This window comes from Molothrus aeneus, chromosome 3, assembly GCF_037042795.1.
Source record: "Molothrus aeneus isolate 106 chromosome 3, BPBGC_Maene_1.0, whole genome shotgun sequence".
Taxonomy (NCBI): Eukaryota; Metazoa; Chordata; class Aves; order Passeriformes; family Icteridae; genus Molothrus; species Molothrus aeneus.
In genome coordinates this window covers 57536509-57561846 of record NC_089648.1, presented here as the reverse complement: position 1 = coordinate 57561846, position 25338 = coordinate 57536509, and the positions used below count along the sequence as shown (strand labels likewise).

The following is a 25338-nucleotide window of genomic DNA, read 5'->3' as shown; positions in this document are numbered from 1 at the left end:
TCTTGAAGACACTAAAACTCCCAATTTTCTGCATTTTTTTGGCTTTTTTTCAATTGGATTTCATTTGATCCTATCTCTATTCCAGAGCGTTTGTAAGCCTTTCTTTATGGGGTCGCAAGATTCCGTTTCCTTCCCGAAAGGAAATGAAATTTCTTTTCGGGAAGGGAAACGGAATCTTGCGATTTCAATGGGGACCAAGAGAGGAATCTTTGGTGCATGTCCCTGCCCTAGATGACATGCCATGACTTTTGATGCCTTTGACTTTGGGAAAGATTTTTTTCTTTTTTTTTCCATTTTTTTTAAGCATCCATGCCATGTCTTTTATATCATCCCCTCCACGTTGTGTCTTCCTCCTTGCAATTTTCCACTGCTTTGGCAATGTCTGGAAGCTTAGTTTTGGCATGTTTTGGTATTTTGCACTGCTCTGCTATAATCCCGGTCCATTTACTTATAGTCACTAAATTGCCCAGATTTCCCAATTTTTTTTTTTTCTCCTCCAATTGCAATTCCTTAGCTGGTATCTCCATTCCAGCCTGTTTGAAAGTCCTTCTTTTCTCTTTTGGCCTTCAGCGAGGATCACTTTTGGCAAGCTTTGCTGCATGTGCCTGCACTTCATAGCATATGGGAAAATTTTTTCTTTTTTAATTTTAGATTTTTTTAAGTGTCCATATTATGTTCCTCATACCTTCCCCTCCACGTTGTGTCTTGCTCCTTGCAATTTTCCACTGCTTTGGCAATGTCTGGAAGCTTAGTTTTGGCATGTTTTGGTATTTTGCACTGCTCTGCTATAATCCCGGTCCATTTACTTAGAGTCACTAAATTGCCCAAATTTCCCAATTTTTTTTTTTTTCTCCTCCAATTGCAATTCCTTAGCTGGTATCTCCATTCCAGCCTGTTTGAAAGTCCTTCTTTTCTCTTTTGGCCTTCAGCGGGGATCACTTTTGGCAAGCTTTGCTGCATGTGCCTCCATTTCATAGAATATGGGAAAATTTTTTCTTTTTTAATTTTAGATTTTTAAGTGTCCATACCATGTTCCTCCTATCCTCTCCTCCATGTTGTGTCTTCCTCCTTGCCATTTTCCCCTGCTTTGGCAACATCTGGGAGCTTAGTTTTGGCATGTTTTGGTCCTTTGCAATGCAGCTCATTTCCTCACAGACCATTTCTTCCTCCCACTCAGCTGGCAGGAGAGTCTGAATACCTGGCTTCAGCAAATGAGTCTGTGGGTTATGCCCTCCCCCTGCCTCAAACAGACAGAGCTTATTTTCAGGACCGATGCTGGGATTACTTTCCTTGTGGATACAATCTTCTCCCTCAGCTTTGTTTTTTTCCTTGGACCTGAGATAATTGAAAATTAGTGATGCCCTCTTCTGTTGTGTGGCCGCTCAGGTGCCCGATTGTCCTTTTCCCAGGGATGCTGCTGTGGGGCAGATGAACGATAGTGGCTCTGCTGCAGACATCTCCCCTCCCCTAGAGCTTCAAGCCTTGCAGTCCCTGCTGGGGAATTTACAGACTACTTTGTATACTAAGAGAAACAATACAAGTCAGAGACAAATGGTCTGCTTCGCTTCTCTATTTAAAGTTCTCGGATTATTTTAAATAATGATTTGCTGAAGACATCAAAACTATGGCTGATACACAATAAGAAAGCCTCAATTTGTTTTTCTCATCTTACAAGACAGCACAAATCTACTTTTTAATAAGCATTTCTGATCCCCCAAACTTCTTCATACCCAAACTAGGTCTCCCTACAACACAGTGGCTAATCTCCAAGATAATAGTTATTCTTTATCTAATTGAAGAAAATCTGTTGGAGGACAGAGTATTAGACAATAAGAAATCTCCTTATTTCTGTAATACCATGCCAGAGAAGTTCTTGAAGACAAGATACGAAGGACCCGATTTTGGGGTTTCAGTTTCCTCTGCATTGAGAACATCTGTGTCTATGAGAGGGGAGAGGGTGGGAAGGGAGCAAACATGGTGCAGATGGCAAGGAGTATATTTATCTCCCTCTCCCCAGGTTGCTGTCTGACGTTCTCCTCTAGAGGGGAAAAGACCCTCTCCTTGTCCCTGCTTACCTCCTTTAGATAAAGGTCCATCCAGTCTGCAGGACTTGGGAGCAGCTGAAGCTGTTGCTGAGGAATTCCCTGTGGGTCTTGGAGTCCTTCCTTCTAATATCAAACTTGGCAGCTACAGTGAGCTCCAGCAGCTTTTATGAGTAAAGTTGGGAAGGTAGATTATCATTTATACTGCCTGGATTACGCAGTGAGCTTACTCCTTCCCACCCTTATTATCTCTTCACACTTCAAACTATATTGCCAAAGACCAAACATTTTCTGCATAAATATTAAATAAAGGAAAAACACAATTAAAACTCATATCAGAATGAATCTTGAAGGAGGAAGGAGGGGTGAAATGTGCTGCTAGTGACTTCCAATATTCTTTGTGTTTATTTTTACCTTTCCCCTTTTACAATTTTTAAAATATGTAAGACATATTATGAGATGTGACAGTAATAAAAAGAAAAAGCTTCAAAATTATTATTTTTCTTGTGCTAACAAGCATTTTAATCTAGGTTATTTTTGTCTAAAATCAGAAAAATATATTTTATCAGCAGTAGCAAAGAAGTGATGTTTTCATATACAGAGATATGACTATTAAAGAGCAGACATTTATACTGAATATTTCTTCTTAGGATATTCTTGCAAATGCAGAGTCATAGAATAGTTTGGATTGGAAGGACCCTTTAAAAGTAACCTAGTCCAGCCCTCCTGAAATGTGCAGTGACATCTTCAACTAGATTAGGTTACTCAGTAATTAGTAATTAGAGCCCAGTTCAGCCTGGTCTTGAATGCTTCCAGGGCTGGGTCATCCACCACCGTTCTGGGCAACCTATGTCAGCATTTCACCACCCTTATTGTAAATAATTTCTTCCTTATATCTAATCTAAACCTACCCACTTTTCAGTTTAAAACCATCCCCCTTGCCCTATCACTACACATCCTTGTAAAAAGTCCCTCTCCAGTTCTCTTGGAGGACTTCTTCAAGTACAGGAAAGCCACAATTAAGTTTCCCTGAATTCTTCTCCAGGCTGAACAAACTCAACTCTCTCAGACCTCAGAAAGGAGGTGCTCCAGCCATTTTGTGGCCCTCCTCTGTGGCTGCACCATACCCACAAGTGGGATGCATTCCCTTTCCTGAGTACTTTTCTGATATTTGAAATAGTGATACTTGGGATAGGAGCAAACCAAATCACTACAGCTGTGCTCAACACTAGACATTCAATACAGCCAACAGGAAAAGTTAAAAATTAGTTGAGAAGCAAGCTACAGCAACATTTGTTGCTCTCTAACTCTAAAAGTTGAAGATTTTGCTAACTTTTCTGGTTATTCCTGTATTTGTGGAGTTCTTTAGTATTATGCAAACAAAACTCCCTTTATCATAGAAGGATATAATGTATCAGGATACACAAAGCTAAGTAAATGCTTACTATGTCATCTGCATTCTTGAGCTACAAAAACCCCTGTAGCATCAGGGGCCTCCTCAGAGATCCCTACAAGGACAAAAATGTCTGGAAGCTGATTGCTTTTAGATATTCATTCTTGCAACCCTTATACTGCAATAGCATCTAGAATGGCTCTGCAGGTGGGCACCTCATCAGAGGATAATTAGTCCTCACTCCATAACAGCTTTGGGTGAGAGCTCTGGATTTAATTGCAAACTGAAAGAGAAAGCTGTGTGGTACCCACTTAAGCAGCACTTTGCACCACATGTACCCTAAGAAACAGAAAGTCATCAACTGTTGATACCCAGCAGCAAGGAGATCTCTGCACTTTCCTCTCTCACTGGTGCTCTTGAAATCATCAACGAGGTTCAAGCAGAATTAAACAAAAGCCAAGCAAGTAATTTCTCTCACATGTGATACTCAACCACACAGTGCTTGAAACATCCTAAGCCAGCGATAAACTATGAGGGTATTGGTTCAACTTCACTAACAGATCATGTCATTCTCTCCATCCCTCCCCCCACCTTTAGACCCTTTACTCGTTTTTGTCATGTTTTCAAACTACTGATATCCAAAATCTAGCCCACCCCTCTGATACCAAGCATATTTGCTGACAATACACACACATTGGAGGGGTGGGTGACTTAAGAAAGCTCCTAGGTATGAAGTGAGCTTGGTATTAGTATTGTATACCCTGCTGATTACCAGAACAATTTAAAAGGGTTCAGGGAAAAAGAAAACAAAAACCTTTAAAAAGCTGTGTGCCCCTGTGATTTTCAGCCCTTTGAAAAAGTAAGAAAGAACAGAAAAACACCCCTGGGGTGTGGTTAAGATAACTACAAAGGAACTCTTCTTAGCAGGTTCCTTCAGTAAAATGAAGGGTGCTTTGATTGCATTTTTTGGCCTTCCTAATCTGACAGATATTGGTGGATAATTCAGAACAGCCAAAATCTTTGTTCTAAAAACATTGACTCATACATGTTACACCCAGATGTTTTATTGGGCTCTTAATAGATATCAAAGCTTCCTTCAAAAACTTGGAAGTTGCATTTCATACATTTAAGAGTGTATGCACGTAGGGGAGGGAAATAATAGAGAGAAGCTCCATTAAGAGCAGCTTAGAAAGGAGTATTTATGCCCCCCAACATGGACACTCTAAATACAACCCCTCCCAGCACTTTGTTTCTGCCTAATCAAGTTTGAAAATGAACAGCCCCAAGTTCCTTAATGTGCAATTAGGGCCTTGCAGGCTGGTCTCTCCAACAGGTACAGGAGATTGTGTATAAACATTCCAGCACTGACCTCCCCACCAGCAGCAGCAGCCACCATACCTGCCAGAACATCCCTGTGACTTCTGAGAACTGGCTCATTGTCTCATCCAGAGGTAAAGAGCTCCAGTATCCCACCTCCATAGGATTCAAGGAAGAATTCTTTCATCTGAGAGCATGTGGGGGAGGCACCCCCACATCACAAGCAGGGTTTTATTTCAATTAATCATGAATGAAAGAAAGCAAGGCACCCACAGGCACTCTCAGCAGCACTCTTCTCCCCAAGAGTGCCCCCACCACTAAGACCAGAGAGCAGCTGAACAGGCACATGAGTCTGAAAATAGAGACAATTCCATGTGGGAAATAAAGACATGCACATAAATCAGACACAGAAGAGCAGAGACCGTAGGTTGCAGCAGGGGTTCAGGAAATGCAATGCTGTGAAACTTGCAGAATTTCCAAGTTATTTGGTGCTGTTGCCCCAGCTTGATTCTCATCAGCTCCTCATAGTGGAGGCTTTTATGTACTGGCTGTCCCACCTTGCAGTCACTACTGGACAAACTCAGTAAAGAGGGTATTCACCCCTTTACAAGGTAAACAATCAAACAAGATAGTAAATATACCATCTCTTCCTAAGAAAAATATTCTTTAAGGTGGTATGCATTTTAGTAGAGAATCCTCCTAATAGAAAACCAAACAAGAAGAACAAATGCAATGTAATGAGTATCAAGCATAGACAGAATTTCTGATCTGTCATGAGTCAGAGGTGAAGTTCTGCTGCCAAAGAGCTTTTTTCATTCCTCAGCATGTAAATAAAATCAGTCACTGACAGAGACAGTTATGAGGTATTGCAACAGGGAAAAGATTCTCCTGTGTAGGGGGATAGAACGTAAGAAAATAAAGGTAGTATAGAAAGTAATTTTACCCCTTAAGGATTTGCATCTGAGCCAACTGGGAAGAGCTCTCTCCAGCTGAGAGATTGGGAACAGGCCTGACTATAACAGGCCACAACTGTAGGCAATAATAAGAGTGCTATAAAAGAGTGGATTGGTTGGTTGAGAGGGAACTGGAGTTAGTTGGCTGCTACGAGAAGAAGGAAGAGTCAGTGCTTAGAGGAGCTGCCTACCAGAAACATCAGGGAGGTATGGAACTCTAGCAATATGGAACCCTTGCAATATAATGACAATGACAATAGAGCTCTTGTAATATTATGACAACACTCCTGAGTGAATGGGATTAGGTCATCCTTCTGTGCCTGTTTGCAGTAGCGCAAAGAGTTTGTTAAACAGTAAAGCCAGGAAATTTCCAAAGTCAGTTTTAGCTCATTGGTAAGAAAGCTACCTGGCTAACTGTTGAATGCTGTTCTAGTTTAGACTAGTGTAGTCTGAAACCAAAAATCTCACAGCATTAGCGTCACTAGCTGGACATACAAGATCCAGAAGTATTTTCATTGACAATGTGAAGTACAGTACAGGAAGAGAGATTCCCTGGGGCCGCCTCACCAGCTGAGCTAAAATTCTCTGGAGTTGTTCAGAGAAGTTTCAATCATTCACATAAAGGCAAAGACAACAGCTGTGCTTTTAAAGATGGATTCTGAAAAAAAAACAACTACTAGAAAAGTGCACTCTTTAAAAGGCCTTTATTCTGGTTGCATGGTTACAATTCATTTATGCTTACAGTTAGATTCTTCCCAAATAATATTTCATAGCTCACCATGTACACAGTGTATTCTCTATCATTCTGGTATGGAGGAACTCTAAAAAATACAGATTAAGTGACTTTTATCTGTACACTTTTCAGATTAGTTAATCAAGATTAAGTAAAAAGGCAAATAGATTAATTGGCAAAAAAGTGGTTTTACATTTTTAATATATTAGTACAAAATGGCACAAAAGGAAAAAAGGTCATTTTAAAGGCTATAACCATCAAACTTTTTAAATGCTTTCAGTCAGTTCAACTGATTTTAACTTAATTTCAAATACCAGTGTTGAACTTAGAATTGAACTTGTAATCTTCTTTTCTTAAGCTGTGTGAAAGACATCACATTCAACTTTGTACCTGTTCATGGAAACTAAATCACAGCAGTTTCAGAACAGTGACATTCAAGTGCAGCTAGGAAGTTGGGAATTTCTATTCTTCCCAGTAAGTCTATGAAGTCACAGACTAGAGCATATTTTTGTCTAACCAAATTCACTCATGCACACTTCAGATGCAAAGATACCAGATGTGTGCAATAAAACACAGTATTTCCTAATGCAAGGACTGGGAAAAAAAATCACATAACTACATCATTCAACCTTCCTACCTTTCCAGGAGGCTTCTAGACATAACCATACTTGATGCCAGATATAGAGATAAATTGAACATTTAAAAGATCTCAAGCAAACTGAAGGCTTAATTCACAGGCTTCAGGTATAAAAGAGAGATCACATCAACTTCAGCAACCTATGTTTTATGTTTGAACTACCCATATCAAATGGGTAGGTGAATGCGATGGAAGGGAAAGAGAAGAAATATATTTCTAACTTAAAAATAAATTCTGAGATGTGAATTTGTTGCCTCAAGCAACAATTCAGGAGTTTGTTTTGGCAGCAACATTTAGCAATACCCCAAAAGATAATTACCCACCCTGTCAACACAAGTTATCCTTACTTTGATTAGCCCCCTAAACTTTAAGATGTTTCATGTTTAAATTAACAGAACAGTTTATGATCTTGACTGTTATTTTCCTGGTAACACAGCACCCACATCTGAGAGGCCAGGCAGCTACACTGATGGCAGTACTGAGAACATTACTTCTCAAGTTAAAACAAAAAGTCTTATAAAAAAAGTAAGCGTGATGAAATACAGAACCACTATTTTACTCAGCTTCACAATGAGCAAACCATGACTATGAATTTCCTAATTTAAATACAAATTACAACGCTTTCTCCAGAGACTTATCTTACAATTAACCATACGATGACTCCAAGAAGCAATGCTCCAACAGCAAGTATAATAATGAGTATGCACATCTTCTTTCGGGATTTTTGCTGGCAAAAGAGAAAAAACACAGTTGATTGAAAACTGTACCACATCAGAAAACTATTCAGATGCTTTTATGGTCCTGCTACTTGTGCATTCTAACTAAATTGTGTCCTTACATATAAAGATGGTCAAGACATCTAAAGATGTTTAAGGAAAAAAAAAAAACTATCTACACTACTTTATAGCTATATTATTCAACAGAATTATTTCAGTGGTATTTTCTGGTACACATAATTAATTAAAACACAGTAATGTAATGAATGGATATAATTAAAACTCTGGGGGAAGTAACATGAGGTGACAGCATAGAGAGGAAAATGGACAATCAGTTGCACAACAGAGAAAGTAGAAATGGTCTGCTAGAAAAAAAAGACTATTAGTGTATATACAGAAGGGAACAACAGACTACAATTTTGGGCTGCTGTGTATCCATTCACAGTTATTTTAAAGGTGTTTTTGCCAAGTTTCTTAGGTAGAACTTCCTCTTAAAGAAAACAAACAAAAATAACCAAACAAAAGAGACATGACTAGAGAACCACTTAAATAGATGTCATTACAATAAAGTCCAAGCTATGAGCATGTTGAGAACTTTCACATTTCCCATACAGGTCTATAACTTGAGATACCAAAGCACTCAAGAGCAGCAGCAGTCTTTCATCCTTTACCTGAAGGGTATAGAATCTGAAGGTTTCCAGAGGATGGAAGAAAATTACCAAATGGGTTTCTCAGGCTTTTGCTAATAGCCAAGGAATAACAACTCAGATCTTGGGATTCTAGGTCATAGTCCCAGAAGTAAAGGCAGTCTTTGCTGTACTTGGCAAAAGTTCTTCTGCCTGGGTGGTTTTGATGTTTTGGGTTTTTTAAATTTTTTTCTCTCTGAAGAACAAGATCTGTGTCAGTTCTTCATAGAAGCTGTCAGTTCTCTAACCAGTAATAGCCAGACCACCACATTTCATAAAAATTCTTTTAGTTTTATTGTCTCATTGCCACTTCTCCCACCATCAGGCTAAGATTTCTTAATTTCATTGTTTTACTTGCTAGAACTCAATAAGCTTGCTGGAGTACCTTCCCCCTCTGTCCATTATCATTTCCTTACACTCACAATCTCTTTCTTCTGCATCCTGCTGACCCCCTTCTTACCAGAACTGCATTGAAGTCAAACATTTCCCCTGTAATACTCCTTAAGCAAGGCATGGCAAACTTATTTCAACATACAATTGATCATCCTTTCCAAAGTGCTGAAGCAGCCTGGCTTTGCCCCTATTGCTCTGCAGTGTGAATGCACTCCACAGGGCAGATGAGTGATACAGAGCTCATCCAACCACAAACAGGAGCTGTAGGAGTATCAACACCCTTGTCCCTCCCCACATACCTGGGCCTCTAACACTCCCTTGAGAGGGTTAGGCCAGATACAATAGTTGCCAAAATTTTTCAGCACCTTGTAACAATGATAAGTTTTCAAGCAAAGGAAAGCAAATCCAAAGCAAACTACACAGTCCTTTCATCAGCAACTCTGCAGTGTTTGGTGCCTCTTGCAAGACCCACTGAACAGAAGCTTGTCAAGTCTTGATAACTTTCCTTTGAGATTGGAAGATCCTTTCCTCCTCAAAATAAATCATGAAGCTTTTCATTTTAAATTTCAACTAGAAAACTTATACCTTACACTGAAATTTTTGGCTATTTTTTTTTTCTGGAATTTTTAAAGTATCAAAATAGGAGTCATCAAACATACTTAATGTGACAATTAGTCCCAGCGAGAATACAGTTCAAGGATGCATCCCCTCTCCTACTTCTGAAATCAGCAGGCAGCCTCTCAGACATTCTGTCACTCATTTACTACTAACACACATAAGAGGGTTTTTTAAAAAAAAAGTCTAAGGACTAACTCTAACTTAAAGGGGAAGATTAGTAATTAGAAATACTATTACTTTATATAAATATTATATATTAGTTTTATATATATATAATAATACTATTATTTCTAATAAGTTCCAAAAATGTTATAAAGAAATGGCATTTAAAGGTATTAAAGGTCTTTTCAAAAAAGTTTGACAGTTTGAAATATGTTTTTATCATCAAAGTAGCAAGTAAAAAAAGCTGGATATATACAACATCAGGAAGATTTTAGACAGCAAAAATTGGTAATAACTGGCCACATCTTCAGAAGATTTTCCTGCCTATCTTCCCTACTCCACCAGTGATCTCCAAAGGCTTGCTCTCCCATATACAGGAACCTTTAACTTTTTGAATTATAAAAGTAGGAGTCTCTTTGTGTAAGGATTTTTGTTGGTTTTGGAATTTTTGTTTAAGTAAAGGTGTAACTCCAGGTGTTCTCACAGAATCGCATAAGATACTGAAACAGTCTGGCTGGAAACAGAGGAAACCCAAAGCTTTCAAAAGTCACTGACTTATTTTATATTGACCTAGAAATACCATTGTAGTCTAACATAAACCTTTAAGTCTTCAAGCCTTGAGGAATTTGCTAGGCAAAATCTGGAGTGCATAAGCAGGACAGTTTCACACAACTGGCATTACCTGGTAGTTTGCTGCTCTTGACAGCTGCTGGTTTGCTTGCTGCACATGTACATCTGCACTTTCCACATTGGCTTCTATGCTGTCTTTGTTTTGAAAAGAAAGATTGCAGATTTTGATAAGTCATAACCCAGATAAAGATTTGGAATGCTGAAATATACTTGAGAGCATATAAACAGCTGCCCCAAAATTCTGGTGTATTCATCAATGTACCTTGGATTATGAAAGCTTGATCCATCCTACACTTATGCTTGAGCTCATTCCAAAACTGCCCAGGCAATACTTGGCTGAATTCATGTCAGGTAACAGCTCTCCTGTTCTGCATGCAGGGCTAAAACTTTGATACCAACTGAGGCAGAAGTTTTTCAGTACTTCTACCTTTTTTTTTTTTTTTTCATTTTTAAATTACCTTTTACTTGTCCTCCAACTTGCTACTGACTACTCTCTGCTCAGATTAAAAGAAGTCCTAAGGTTTATGAAACAGAGGCAATGGACCAAACAATACCCAAGAGGCATGATTCTAGTTTGGTGTTCTATCATATTGACACAGATTGTATTTTTTTCCAATTTTATATACAAACAGTTCTAAAAACTACTTTAGAGACATTTTATATACATGAAAAATTATATGTTTTAAACTAAATTTTAAGCACTCTTTCTTACTGTGTTCCCAGTCATCTCAGCCAGTCTACCCATTATTAGGTTCTATCTGATTTGCTTTAGCATTAATAGTGTCATTAAAGGAATTTTTCGAGCAAAAGGAAGTTCTACACTGCAGCTCACCAGAGAAAGTGAATAAAAAAATTTCAGGTAATATTTGAATTGGACTTACCTATTACATCACCTTGTTCATGAATCATCATTCCTAGATCTTTGAAAATTTCATTGATGTCCATAATATCAGCCTGCAAAATGAAATCATTAATGTACATCACACATTTAAGCATCTGTGTGCATTATTTAGATATAAATACTATATCCTTCTCCTCCAGGATGTGCATCCATGACTCCTTATATTACAGGATGGAAAAAAAAATCCTTAATGTGTTTATTTTAAAAGTTTTTCTCGTACTTTGAGACCGAGTTTGAGGTCCTTACTTACCAGAGTTTCAATGAAATAGAAAATCTCTGTATTTCAAGAAATGTTCAAAAAAGTCCACTTAAAAATGAACATGATGAACAATACATTGGGAAGACGTGTGACAAGACGTTTAATTTCGCTACATTTATATTCACTGTTTAAAACAGTTCTATAATATGACCATATTGGAAAAAAATGGTATGCATCTTTTCTTGCAATCACACAAGCACTCTTATTCCACAGAACCACTGAAGTTAAACACAGTATATCAAAACATGGCTTTCATACAGTAGATTTCAAATACCCACAGACAAATCCAAACTACTCAAGATTCATGCCACCAATCAATGCTCATGCTCCTTTAAAAATGCTATTGTTTTGGAACATCAAAAACATGTTCTGCTGTAAAACCACTTGTACTTACTTCAAGCTGCCTAATGGAAGATTCCCTCTCCTCAATAAGACGGAGGTCATCTTCTGTAATTTCTTCATCTTGCACTTGTGTTTGTGGTTGGCTATCACACACAAAAAAAAACCAACAAAACCAAAACCCATGCAGAACTAAACAAATACAATGAGAAATTATTCAAAAGGATAAAACTACAGTTAAGTACATAGCACGTTTTACGTTATCAGTCAATAAAATGTGTGGTTTTACCCTTGTCTGTGCCTGGCTAACAGAAATGGTATAACCATCACAGCTGTGGTGTAGCAGAGCTGCTGGAGCAGTGCTGCACAGAGCAGGGGACTGACTGGAAATTCTAAGTATGAATACAAGGTCAAAGTTTCTTCTGAACTATCAACTGCAGACTTTACATCTATCTGAGCAACAAAAAAGAATCTGAGACTAAGAAACAGTTCTCAAAGAATATGGAAGTAATGGGAGTTTCCAGTAAACACTGGACCCTTATCACAAAAGCTTTACTTTTTTCAAGTTGGAATCTTCTTCCCTAAGTTTTTGGTCCCAGAAAACCCAAATGCGGCTTAGGGGAGCTTAAGGACATGTGTGCAGCTGAAGCATCAGGAAAAAACGAGGGACATTATGTGAACTGCTTCTTTTTCTCCCCATGTATGCCATCAAAGTATCTTTATGCTAAACACAAAAAAAAACCCATGGTCAACTTACTTCCCTGCAGGCCATTCATTATTCTAAGCTAGGATAAGGCATATTAAGTGATTCAACCTACCTGTCCCAAGAGACAAGTGTTCCTTCTTTGTAGTTATCTTCTGGAGCCCCACCCTACATGATCAGTGTTTAAAAATATAAATAAAACATTATACCCCTGAAAAGAGCACTGGCAGCATTTCTATAAGGAGTCAATACTGGAAGGTTTCTGGTAAGTCAAACTGAAACATGATTCAACATGTTCTCTCTGATTTTGCTTTATGCATGCATAAGGCTGAAATATGAGCAAAAGCATTCAGCTCAGTAACTGCCTGCTGCAACTTACAAGTATGGAATGTGTATTGGCACAGAGTGAAAAGGCAAAATTGATATACTGACAAGGAAAATCTGAAGCTACTCAGCACTTCTCCACCTTAATGCTCCACTGAAGTCATTCTTCCCCAAAGGAAAAAATCTGTTGCTATGTAAAGGTAGAGCAAAAGCATTTCAAAATCTACTAGAAGCTGCTTTTGCAAGATTACAGCATGAACACGGGGCAGTTCATTCCTCTCTGTGACAAAGGAAAGGAAGAAGTAACAGTTGTCCAGGGAGGTTATTACAACTTAATGCAGCCTTTACTATAATATCATATAGCACATGTTCTGCAGCATTTAGACTCAGCTATAAGCTAAGTAGCACTGTGGAGGTAAATCTGACACAGAACCCCCCTAACACCAATGTAAAGAACATAGTGGCATATTTTCTGATACTTACAGACACCCTTGAGCTGGCTCTTACTCTGGCTACAAAGTCTTTTTCCTTCTCAGCAGCTTGCCTTTGGAGTCTTTGGAAATTTGTTAGTGCTGTGGTGAACTCTCCCACAAGACGATCTTTCTGTATTTTTCTTTGACGCTGTAGGAGAAAAAGTTTTACCAAGTCAAATGAGCTCAGGCTTTTCAAGGCTTTACTATTTCCAGTCTGCTAAATACCAAGGCATATATATCCTTTCTACTAAATTGGTGTAAGGGAAGGCTGTCAACAAAACCATTTGCAATTCCATGGACAAGCCTTCTTTCCTTCTGGGATAACATAACCACATAAATTAAGGCATTTAAAGAAGAAATCAATGTATTTATTTTCATTTAACAACTGGAAATGAGCAATGATAAGAAAGCTTCTACCTTCCTTATTATCCACTGATTGTAAAATCTTCTGCTTTATTGTGAAATATTTTGACACCAGGAATGCTAAAATATGCAGAGATGACTGAATATAGAGGGGAGGAAGGGTGCAGAGAAGAAAGAACAGAGCACTTAATATGTATTTTACATAAATGCTGGAAATACATATTGAACTGAATCCAGCAGTGGGTTCACGTACTCCCTTAAATGCATTAAAACAGATCCAGAAATGCTTGTTCTCTCCTTTCAGGTTTGTTTTTTTCCAAGATGTAATGAGGAGAAGGGGAATATTGGGCACTCAGGAGAGCCTCCACCATATTTTGCTAAATATATGCATTCATCAACCCTTCCAATTTTCTGAAAGGTTGTCATTTGCCATTCATGAATCTGTTATTTATGCATTTCATTAAGAAATAGCTTTGATAAAAGGGTAAAATTAACCTATAAAACATTTCACTGTGAACTTTTCAAGTCCAAGACAAGCAAACAGAAAATAACCTGACAAACTAAAGATACTTTGGCTGAACTAGAGGTTATATACCAAGATCAAGTTCTAACACTGCTGTTAGAAGTTTACAGCTTGACAGGATGAGCACACATAGATCACGGCCTGCCATTTGAACTCCGTGTTTTAAGACCATTCACTTTTCCAAAGGCTCCTTACTAACTACCCACGGACCAGACTAGTTGTTTAAGTGACAATAACCTGAATCCATGTTTTCTAGGAACCTGTTGTTCTCCCCTTATTTAAGTGACAGATTTTGCTAGGATAAGAAACCACAGGAGGGCAAACAGGAGTATGCTAACCACAACAGCCACTTCACATGTTTCTGACTGAAAGATTTTACACACACCTCAGAAAGAAGATTGATTTAGTAACAGCTCCTGTCTAGTCCTCTTGAGAAAGGAAATGCCTGTGACAAGACATAGCATATGCTGATCTGAATGATGCAGAACAGACATACTGTGATAATCAAATTACTCAGACAGTGAGTGAACAGTGTTTTGCCACACAATTCCTAGACCCTGGAAGCAGTCAGAGTGCTGGCAGAGTCAGATACAGCATCACTGCAATGGATTACAAAGTGTCCAGCTACCTGAAAAAGCAGAAAGGCACAGCCCATTGCCTTGATTCCCACTACTTCAATCACACTACTTCATTCCTGATACATAAAAACAAGTTTGGGACAAGTCTGGACGGTAACAAAATATTCTTACATTTTAGTGAATTCCCGCTTGTGCAAATGTGTTGACTAACTAACTAAACAGTGCTTTGAAAACAGGAATAAAGAACTGAAGTGGCTCAAATACTTTACATGAGCCAACATATTAATCAAACAAGCCATGCTTTTTGGTTTTATACCTGTTCACTTGTTGCAGGCAAAGATCCAAACTCTTTAATGTATTTGTCAGTTTCTTTGGCAAGTTGGTTGGTGTATTGCTGCTTCTGTTGCCTAAAACCAAATGCAAATTTTTATTAGAGACCATCAGGTTACTTTGCTGAATTTCACTGATTCTCAAAAAACATCAGTACTAAAAGCTTTCTCTGAAGCACACAAAGCCATCTTTATTCTGTTGTTTGCTGTAAAGGCATGAAATCATGGATTCCAGGCAAGACAGGTGTTGAAGAAGGTGTATTCTGCAGTGTGACAGCATAATTAATAATTACTCACTTTTTTTTTCCCTTAGGTTTCCTCTATTTTATTCATGTGCAGTAATACATTTGTAGTCATTATGAATACATAAATATACTTCCGATTTTATCACACAATCCTTTACCAATATTCACTTTTATTTTGTTCTGAAGCAACTCAAATTCTTTACCTGCTTTGGCATCTTCCCCACCCAGTCTATATAAAACGGTTTTATCTGGAAAGCTATTATCAAGCCATCAGCATCAATATTTAAAATAATCAAATAACTCTTGGAAAGGCCAAATATTCAGAGAAGTGAAAGACCAATAAAAACTCAAGCATGTTTACTATATATACATAAATTATTCCAATAACGGTCTGAAGCATGTCCTTAACAACAGTTTCTGTGCTGTTTAGGTGTGAATTTATGCTTAGATCTTATTGGGTTATTTCATCAACTGCATGTGTGTATGTTGCTCTTCACCTGTTCTGTCTCCAGTAGAATATCCCCTGTGGATTGTACCTGGCTAATGTTATGGGCCCTAAACTTAGGCTGTTATGAAGAAATTAGGCTGTTCACCAAAATGAACATCACAACTTTGGTCCAACACACACCTCCTCCTACTAGTCAATGGCCATAGCAAAGCACGAAACACACAAAAAATGCCAGGATGAGCACATGTTGCTTACATGCATTTGTGATGCTGAGATTAATGTGGTAAAGAAGTTTAATGAAAAAATCATCCTGGTTCATTAGACCATGCAGAAAAGCAGAGAGCAGCTGCAGTCTCTCCTAGAGGCATATTAGAGGAAGTCCACTTTTAGGTGACTGAACTCCAGCAGAGCATCTGCCTTGGAGTCTGATTTCACTTCAGTTATGTTACTACTTCTGGTAGGTATTTATTCTATAATGTCACCCCTTACTGTAGCTTTCATCACTAAAAATGATATTCCCCTTCCTCTTCCAGTATTTCACCTCACAAAAAACCCATCCCAATATATTCATTACCTTGTGACACTTCTACAATCAGATTGGAAGCATTGACTGGAGTGGAGGGGTGTGGGGGTATGTTTTTGAGCAGTGATACTGCTTTCTGTTTGTGCCACTTTGCTAATAAACAGGACAGGTTTTACAGATGCACTGATACTGCAGGCAATGTGCATGGTAAAATCAGCTGATTCGAGTTTACAGTCTACCCTACTTTATAAAGCACATCTCAACATCTAAGTTTCAAATCTTTCTCTATCTCACCTTGCTCAGGAAAATCAAGCACTCTGCCTAACAGAAACCCACCTCATCACCTAAGAGGAGATTGTTTACAATGCAATGAAATGAAGTGTTATGATGTGAAGTACTCACAGCTGTTGCCTCAACTCAGGCGTGTCCTGTGGTGTTCCAAGTTGATGGAGTATTCTTTGTATTTCAGCAGCTGTTTGTGAAGAGGAAGAAAAAATTGAATGGGGCAGAGACAATTGCTATTCAGTTTAATGCATTTTTGCTTGACAATTCTAAAGCCATGTAAATAAATTGACAGAAATGGATATGCAGGACTTTTTCAACCTACTACAAAGATTCCATTTGTAAGTCCCAAAACAATTATTGAATGATTTTCGCTATGTCAAAGACAAAACCTGAGGTTTCTTATGAAAGAATGTATTAAAATCTTTAGGTAGAAACAGGCAATTTAAAGATTAGTCAATGATTTCATTATAGTAAGTCTAAATCAGGGGTTTTATTTTTTTTTTAAATAAACAGCACCATTCTTATTCTGGTTTATTTTATATATGTCATTTTGGAAAACCATATGGAAGACTTCTATAACATCTTACACGAACATTTCAGAATCCATGCATCAATGAAGAGACGGCAATAAAGCATTCATGGGTTAACAGTACATTAAAAAGGAAAGAAAACTTGTGTGTCCAGGTTTAAATTGCAATTTTGAAAATCTTATGGTTGTAAGTCTGGGATACAAACTGCCAGTGATTTTAAAGTGTATTTCATGAAACACATTAGTTTTGAACTGCAAGAAGTGACATATTGTCTGAGGCTTATTTTCAGCCTAATATATTTTACTGACATGTGAGAAAGCAAGGAGAAAAATGAACAGAAACTTAAAGGATAGGTAATTTTTCACACTGTAAAGCTTATAGTTTCTCTGTATTTCTGTGGCTCTTCCCAGGCACAATGGTGTACCACATAGACAGATATGGTACAATATTATGTGGGATCCTCACTTCCTTATCTCAGCATCTATTTTTTTCCTTAAACACAGTTGAAAATGCATTAAGTGACAACTCTACATAAGGAAGAAAAACATATTAAAAAAAGAGAGTACTTTTCTATACACTATAGAAGTTACCTGTAGGAAACAGAACTACAGGTAAGAAAATAAGCTGAGTTATGTTAACCAGTTAGATAAAACTGCAATTCCTTAAAGCATTTTATTAATAATGTTAATTCTGATCTTTGCTTCATAACAAATCTTCAGTGAATGTAGTATAGCTGATAGTGGATTATCTGCACTACTTTACAAAACATCCCAATGCTGGCAACTGCTATAGCCAATACTTTGTGTGCACATCCAGGTAATGAATACATCAAAACAGGCAAGTTAGATTTACATGAGGTAAAAAAATCAAATACTTAATGCAAGTGTTTTTGAGATAACTATATGGCATAAACAACTAACAGAATTTCTGTGTGGAATAGCACTGTAAGATGGGTTTCATGCAGCTTGTATTTTAACTGAGCTGAAAAACAGCAAAACATGAGGGAAGATTTTTTGATTTTGGCTACAGTCACCACTGGCTACTAAGGACCAGCCCTTCCCTGCTTCCTGCATGCTGGGCAAGGCAGTGCCTGTCTGCCTGCACTTCTGGGCAGCTGCAGCTGCTCACAAACACTGATCAACACGAGCTCGGGGTTATCAAGCTTCTTTTTTATGGCCAGTGTAATGCACTGTTTTAAAATAAGCAAAAAGATAACTGGCTGGTGTTATCTTCAAAAATATGGAGTTTTAATATCTATAAAACTGAACACTAATTATTCTGTATTTGTTCCAAGGCGCTCTGCCTTCTGACTGCAGAGCCGAGGAGCTCGGTTACTCGTATGTACTTGGAAAAGGGAGACTAAAAAGGAAACCCAAAAAGACAGAAATAAGTCTCAGTGTGTCCTACCGCTACCTAGAGGTGCATTATTTAACTGCAAGTGAAGAAAATGCAGGTTTGTGTTTTAAATAAAAATTCCCCAAAACATGGCCTATACTTAAAATATTTGTATGCCAAGCTAACTGCATATTTACCTTACTTCTAAAGCTGAACACAAGTAGATAATTGAGAGAAAATTAAAAGCCCACATTGCAAATTTGGTCAGATGTACAATTCCAAAGGCAGAGTTTGTGGCAGGTCAGGTCTTGTGATTCAAAAATTTAGCATAAAATTCAAACACAAGTTATCATGAAGTCTGTAAGTATGCATAGAAATAGCAAATTTCTAATAGGACTTCAAATCACAAGGGGAAAAGTTTGAGAAAAAAAATCCTAAGGACTGAAATAATAGCATTTTCTATGCTTCCTATAATTCAGTATTTTCCACCTTAACCTTTCATAGGTATTACTGAAAAAAAAGTTCCTGTTTATATGAAGTATAGCAAAAAATATTTTCATAGGAAAATGAAAATGCTTATTTGAGTAAATAAATAGAAAAAGAGGCAGAGCACAAAAAGTAAATTTTGGCCAATAGCCTTCAGCAGCATTCTGGAAGATGCTTCATGAAAAAGACAAAAACAAGTTAGTAGGGCCAGCATAACAAAGGAAGTGGAGAAGCTGACTTTCCTGAAATCTTGGTTTACAGTATATACCTACAGATTGATGAGTTAAAGAAATCCAGTCTTTGCACTCCTTTGTATTAATATAAATATGCTGGCATGTATACAGACTGAAAAATACATTCTTTATAGTCTTCTAACTCTTTTGGTTTGGCTTGTTTTTTTACTGATTTCTCACTGCAGCTACTTCTGATTCAAATATTTTATCTAATATTATAGATGTAATCACAAAGCCACCTAAAATATGTTTATAGTGATAGTTTCATGAACAAAATTTTTGAACAGGATTAAAGATATTACCACGGGGATCACAGAGGGAAAGGGTCTCACAGGTGTCACAGAATCTGATTAAAAGCAAGAACTAGCTCTGCAACTCCTTAGATCATAGGACAATATCCCTTCCTTTACTCAAGGGAAAAGCAGGTAGCCTTAGCGTCTCCTAGACTGAAGAAATACCTCTGCTTGCTCCTTGCACTGCTCCATGTGTGAAAGAAGCAGGGAGAAGAACCAAGCAGGCAATTGGGAGCAAAACTGCTGAAAAACTGGGATTACTCTTTGGAAAACAGAAGTTCCTAAATTCCTGGTTTCACTGCTGATGGTTGTATTTATAAGGGTACTGTCTCCTTCCTTCATTTAGCCAGCATTTCAGGCCTGTGTAGGGAGTTCAGGCGGGTAGATCACAGCACACAGCATCTGCTCTGGTGCCCTCAGTCCATCAGTAACACTCAAGCGTCCCAGAGAGCTAAAGGCTTAGGCCTAGCTCACAAAGCCCTAGCACTGCACTGCAAACATACTGGTAACAGTCAGGGACCCAAGATCACAACACAGCTTTGACAAGTTCCTAGGCTACTTTACTCGTTATGCTTTTCCCTTCCCCAGTTTCCCAATTCTTCAAACATCCCAAGAAGTTCCAAAAGACAGGAATAACCTAAGGTCCCTCCTGTCTTGGACATTACCAATCCTGCCACAGAGACCGACTGGATCTTGTGCATGATTTTAATTCATTTCAGTGCAAAGTCAGACACTGGCTCACGTGAGCACTTAGGCTCCTTGGTGTACATAGGTGGCTGCTGGACTTTGCTCAGGAGCTGCACAAGGGCACACACCACATGTGCACACAGGCATTCTTTACCAAAGTCACCAGCGCATGGCAACACCCTGCAAACTCCTGCAGCCACTTCACACTGCACATCAGGGGAGATGTTTGCATAGAATGGAAATCAACAGCTCTGTCAGGGCTCACACTGTACTGGCAGGAACAGCACCTTGCCAGCTGTGGGCAGGCAATATAAGAAAGCAAGCCCACTTTGGAAACTGAGCAGAGCAGGAAGCAAGGATACATGACAGCATGCAAGCAAAATGCATTTTTTTCCAAGAAACTGCTGTCTTACATGCAAAGGAATCCCATTTTTTCTACTGAAAATTAGTCTTGTCTTAGAAAGAAGCAATACCATAACATTAAGAAGACTTTCCATTTGTCCTTGCAGTATTCCTGATCTAAATGTCACAATACACAACTATTAGCTGATAAAAGCTACTCAGCTTCTCTAAGGCTGATCACATGCTCAGAAACAGGTCAGACATGGTTAATGATGAGCCAGAGAAACAATTAAGACCTAACCTGAATTCCTACAGAGAAAATTATTCAAGAGTCAGCTCATGTTTATTTTTACTAAGCCAAACAGTGGTTCCATTTCTAGTCAGTAGAAGGCTCTTCCTCTAGTTAAGGAGAACATCAAAAGGAAAGTAGTAGTCTGATATAAAAGACCTCCTTTCCTCTACAAGAGTCATGGAAGTAGAGATAGCTGGAGTGGAAATACTTACAATGTTTAACAGGTAGGAGTACTTGAGAAACATGTTCCTGACTGATCTGTAATAATACAATTTTTTTCATAAATAAAACCATGTTTCACATATTGGATCACACAACTACCCTTGCTTTAGGCTGGCAAGCAAAGAAGAAAGCTTCCTCTCCTTCCTCCTTGTCTTGTTTTTCAGCCAAATTTGCAAAGCTGTTTCATTACTACAAGTAAATCCATGTTGACATACTGATGGTTCCAGTCCTTGAAATCAGAACATTTAAAAGGTGGCATAGGAAATTTTAAAATTAAAATACAGACAAAAATAAATTAATGCAATGAAGACCAAAATGCAAACAACTTCTTTCTTCTAATATCATGGGTGAAAATAATCTTAATCCCAAACTGTGAAATAGTAATCACTGTACAAACTGTAATACCACAGTATTGTTGCAGTAGAAAAGGCAAAAAAAATACCCACCCAAATCCTTCAGTAAAATCCTAATGCTTGAAAGGTACTGCATCAACTAAGAGAATGGAAATGAAGAACAAAGTGGAGGTCACCTACCTTCTCTGGCAGAGCTGAGAAGTGTCCAAGACTGTTACTGATGTTCAGCTACAGCATTAGACAAAGGAAACTGAGAATGGTCTTACTTTGCAATGTTTACCAGCAACTCCAGCTACAGGAGAGAAGCTTTCGCAAGCTACCCATAATCAGCTGTCTTCTTACCTTAAACTCTGTTCTATTTCACATTTGGAAAACCAAACTTTAAAGCCCCAAGTGGCCATGACCAAGCTTGCTGCAGCTTTACGAGTTGGAGAATGACATGTATCAACAACATAATCCTGAGAGTTCTAAAAAATATACCTCAATATAGAAGCATGAAACTGAGGGCAAATATGTTTAATGAGTGCTGCTTATTACCCCACTGCAGTAACTTCACCTCTTACTTGGATCAAAACTGCTTTATAGCCATCCAGCAGCTGTTTCCTTTAGCTTCCTTCAGCCAGATCCACCACATTGCCCAGTTTCATAAAGCTATGGTCTAATGCTTCCACAGAAAATGTGGCACTCACTGGGTGTGCATGGAAGAAACGCCAACAGCAGCACAAGCAACAAACACTGAGGCACTGCTCTGCAGAGGACAAGAACCAGACAAGCAGGAAGAGCAAGATCAATGAAACCTGCCTTACAAAACAGCAAGGACTGGGACCTCACAGGAAGAAGGAGCAGAACAGCTCCTCCTGAATGTTAATTGCAATGGTCCCACCTATGTCACCATCCTATACTTAAAAAGTGACAGACAGGGTTTTACTAACTGTCTGAGGTTCACAGGGCTAACACAACAACAGGCATTTAAAGACAATGCTTTTTACTCATTTTCCTTATTCCTGCACCCAAGGAGAATAAACAGAATCAGCAAAGTGTTCCTTCGTGTACACCTAATGCAACATTTGATTTGCTCCATGTGAGCCTTATGCTCCAACTGTGGCTTCATAAGGCAAATAAGCAGTGACTACAGCACTAGCACAGTCACCTTGCAGAAATGCTTTGTCAAATACCTCACATGCGCTGAGACCGGCTGGGTAACTATGAAGAAATCTCCTACTTCTTTCCAGCTGAGCAAGTGAGTCAACAAACAGCACATCCAGTTACAGATTAATTTGTGTGGAATCTAATAAACTTCAGAGTCCCTCCAGAGCAAGTTATTGGAACAAAAGAATTATTTGTTAAAATTACACCAGTTCAAACTGCTTTTGCCTGGGGACAACAAACTTCCTCAATTTATTCAAATCCAATTCAATGTGTTTTCTTTCTGCACTTCAACTGAGGGTACTTGACTAAAGATGAAGAGATGCTGAAGAAAACATTCCTAGATCAAGGAAAATTAAGAGAGACACATTTTACAAGGGCACCTAGTGATTGGACAAGGAAGACTGGCTTCAGTCTGAAAGAGAATAGGATTAGGAAAAAAATTCTCTACTGTGAAGGTGACGAGGCACTGGAAGAGGTTGCCCAGAGAAGCTAGGGATGCACCATCTCTGGAAATCTTCACATCCAAGTTGGATGGGATTTTGAGCAGTATGATATAGTGTGTAGCATCCCTGCACATTGCTGGGAGTTGAAACTAGATGATCTCTAAAGTCCCTTCCAACACAAGCCTTCATATGACTCAGTGATTCTGACTTAGTTGCAATATCTTCATCAGAGGTAAGTCTCCTGTGTAAGGCCCTCTTTAAAGCTATTAATCTAGTTCACTCCCTCAAATTTTGCATAAATCACAATGCCATAGTGCTGTCTTGCTAGCCCTACTTTAAACAAGAGTGACAGTTTCTCAAAGGAATCAAATCCAGGACACCAGTCAAAAGAGACCAGCTTACATTAAAAAGCATCCCCAGGAACTCACCTACTTGAAATCAAATATCCAAAAACTTTAGTAATTTGGTTTTAAGTAATTTGCTTTATTCTATCTTAACTCAGTATGCAATACTGATTATTCTAAAACAGGAGAATGCATCAGCACAGAAAAACAGTAAATCATGCATGTGTGGGAAGGAGAAAATAAAATGAGGATGGGCCTGAAGATTGTCCCCTGAGCTCCAAGAACTCAGTACGCTTGGACTAGTGGGAAAACATCCAGTCTTGTAACCTTTTCTTTATATTTTGTTACAACTTCTGGCATTTCTAAACAGAATCATGCCTCAGAGCAACCAGGAACACCAGCAACAATGCCTGAAGTTCAGGATCTGCCCTCATTTTTTTCACTGCTGTTGTAATTATTTCATTCTAGGGTACTCCCATCTATAATGGTCTTTCAAGGACAGAGTGAAGTGGGGGCATTGAAGTATTGGCTCTTCTTCTAATATGGGTGTAGAACACACTAAACACACATTGTTAAAATGTACAATTACTGATCATGCACTCAATTATTACAGCTCAGCCAAGGCAAAGTCATTAAACCAATCCCTTTATATTCTTATCCTAAAGTGTCCCTGGTAACTTCCTGAAACTCGGAAGTTTAAGCATTTCTCTAAAGAATACCAGTAGCTTATTAAATGATGAAAATGAAGCATTGTTCTGCGGTAAACAGTAACTGCACAAACACCATAACCCAACCCATTTCCATGAAGGAAGTCTGGTTTTTAAGAGGCCAGGTCATTACTGCAGCCACCTCAGGAGCTGACATGGAAGGAGACACAATACACCACAGACCGGTCAACACAAGCAAGTAGCTGCTACTGCGGGGTCACTCACAATCAATCACTGACCTGGGTTTATTCTAAGCCCTGACAGGTGTCTAGCCCCAGCACAGCAGTTTTATAGCAGATTTGATAGAGGACTCTCTGTATAATCAAGCTGCTACGCAATCTCCTGTCCACAAGAAGGAAAATCCAACAAAACTGAGCTGCAGCAGGCATTTTAAGTACCTTAGAGAGCATCTGAAATACAACTCTCCAGAGCCAGGAAGAAGCATGAGGACTCTGGCCACATCCCTTCTCCTCTGCTGCAGGTGCAGGCTGTTTTGTAAAAGTTATCTTATCAAGGTGAGTCCATTTATACTTGCTCCATCAACAAAAGCAACAGTTGCAGAAGAAGTGCGGACGTCTTCACTGGCCACCTCTCTGCTTATAACTGTAATGCAATACAGTGCCAGTCAAGGAAAAACTCTCCCTTTTTTGCATATATTGACACAAACTGTGCTGGGGCATACATGGAAGACCCATTTTTTCAGTCTTTTCTGCTGCTAGCATAAATAAATCCCTGCCCCTCTTGTGCAATGTCATCCAAATAAGACAAAGACAAGAGAAAACACAGAAAAATATTAAAAAGCTTCCCAGATTCATAGACAAATCTGTGATGCATGCTTTCTTAAATGTATATGCTATTTTACATAGAAAAAAACCTTTAAGAACTGCATGGAAATTATTCAGGCTTGAGGTTTTCTATTTCTATTTTGAGAAATAATTTGTTTCTGCAAGAACTGTGAGCTTCATAACTTCACCTCATTGCAAAGACAAGCATTTAGAAAGACTCAAATTAGCTAACTTTCTCCTCAATTCCTCAGCCTTGGAAGAAGTCCACAAAATGAAATGTGGAAGGATACAATGGTTCTTAAAATCCCTAAATAACCCGCTTTTTCCAGGTTTTATAGAAACTTCACTCCATAGCCAAGAAACCTTCCACACAACAGCAACAATAATAATATATAAATTGTTTCAGCTGGTATGTTCCCACAAAGTTTAATCTGGTTAACAGCAGCTAATTGGAAATTTCTGACAATACCACATTTAGAAGCCTCAACAAGCTCTACTGGGAGACTGTTTTCTTAAGAATCACACCTGTACAAAACCACACTTTTTATATATAGACAAAACAGA

At 38.4% G+C, this 25338-nt stretch overlaps 1 protein-coding gene across 3 annotated transcripts in view; it reads right to left on the bottom strand.

Moving 5' to 3' along the window:
• Positions 1-6390: 6390 nt before the first annotated feature.
• STX7 (syntaxin 7) overlaps positions 6391-25338 on the bottom strand; it is a 31264-nt gene continuing 12316 nt past the window's right edge. For 2 of the 3 annotated variants that reach the window (XM_066546997.1, XM_066546998.1), the window contains exons 3-11: positions 16691-16760; positions 15060-15150; positions 13290-13427; positions 12598-12650; positions 11835-11925; positions 11162-11234; positions 10333-10415; positions 8463-8673; positions 6391-7802 (exon numbers count right to left, since the gene is read on the bottom strand). In XM_066546997.1, the coding sequence (XP_066403094.1) occupies positions 7672-7802; positions 8463-8673; positions 10333-10415; positions 11162-11234; positions 11835-11925; positions 12598-12650; positions 13290-13427; positions 15060-15150; positions 16691-16760 (941 nt within the window). In that variant the 3' untranslated portion in view covers positions 6391-7671. The remainder of the gene's footprint in view (positions 7803-8462; positions 8674-10332; positions 10416-11161; positions 11235-11834; positions 11926-12597; positions 12651-13289; positions 13428-15059; positions 15151-16690; positions 16761-25338) is intronic. The other variant, XM_066546999.1, reaches the window with a different exon arrangement.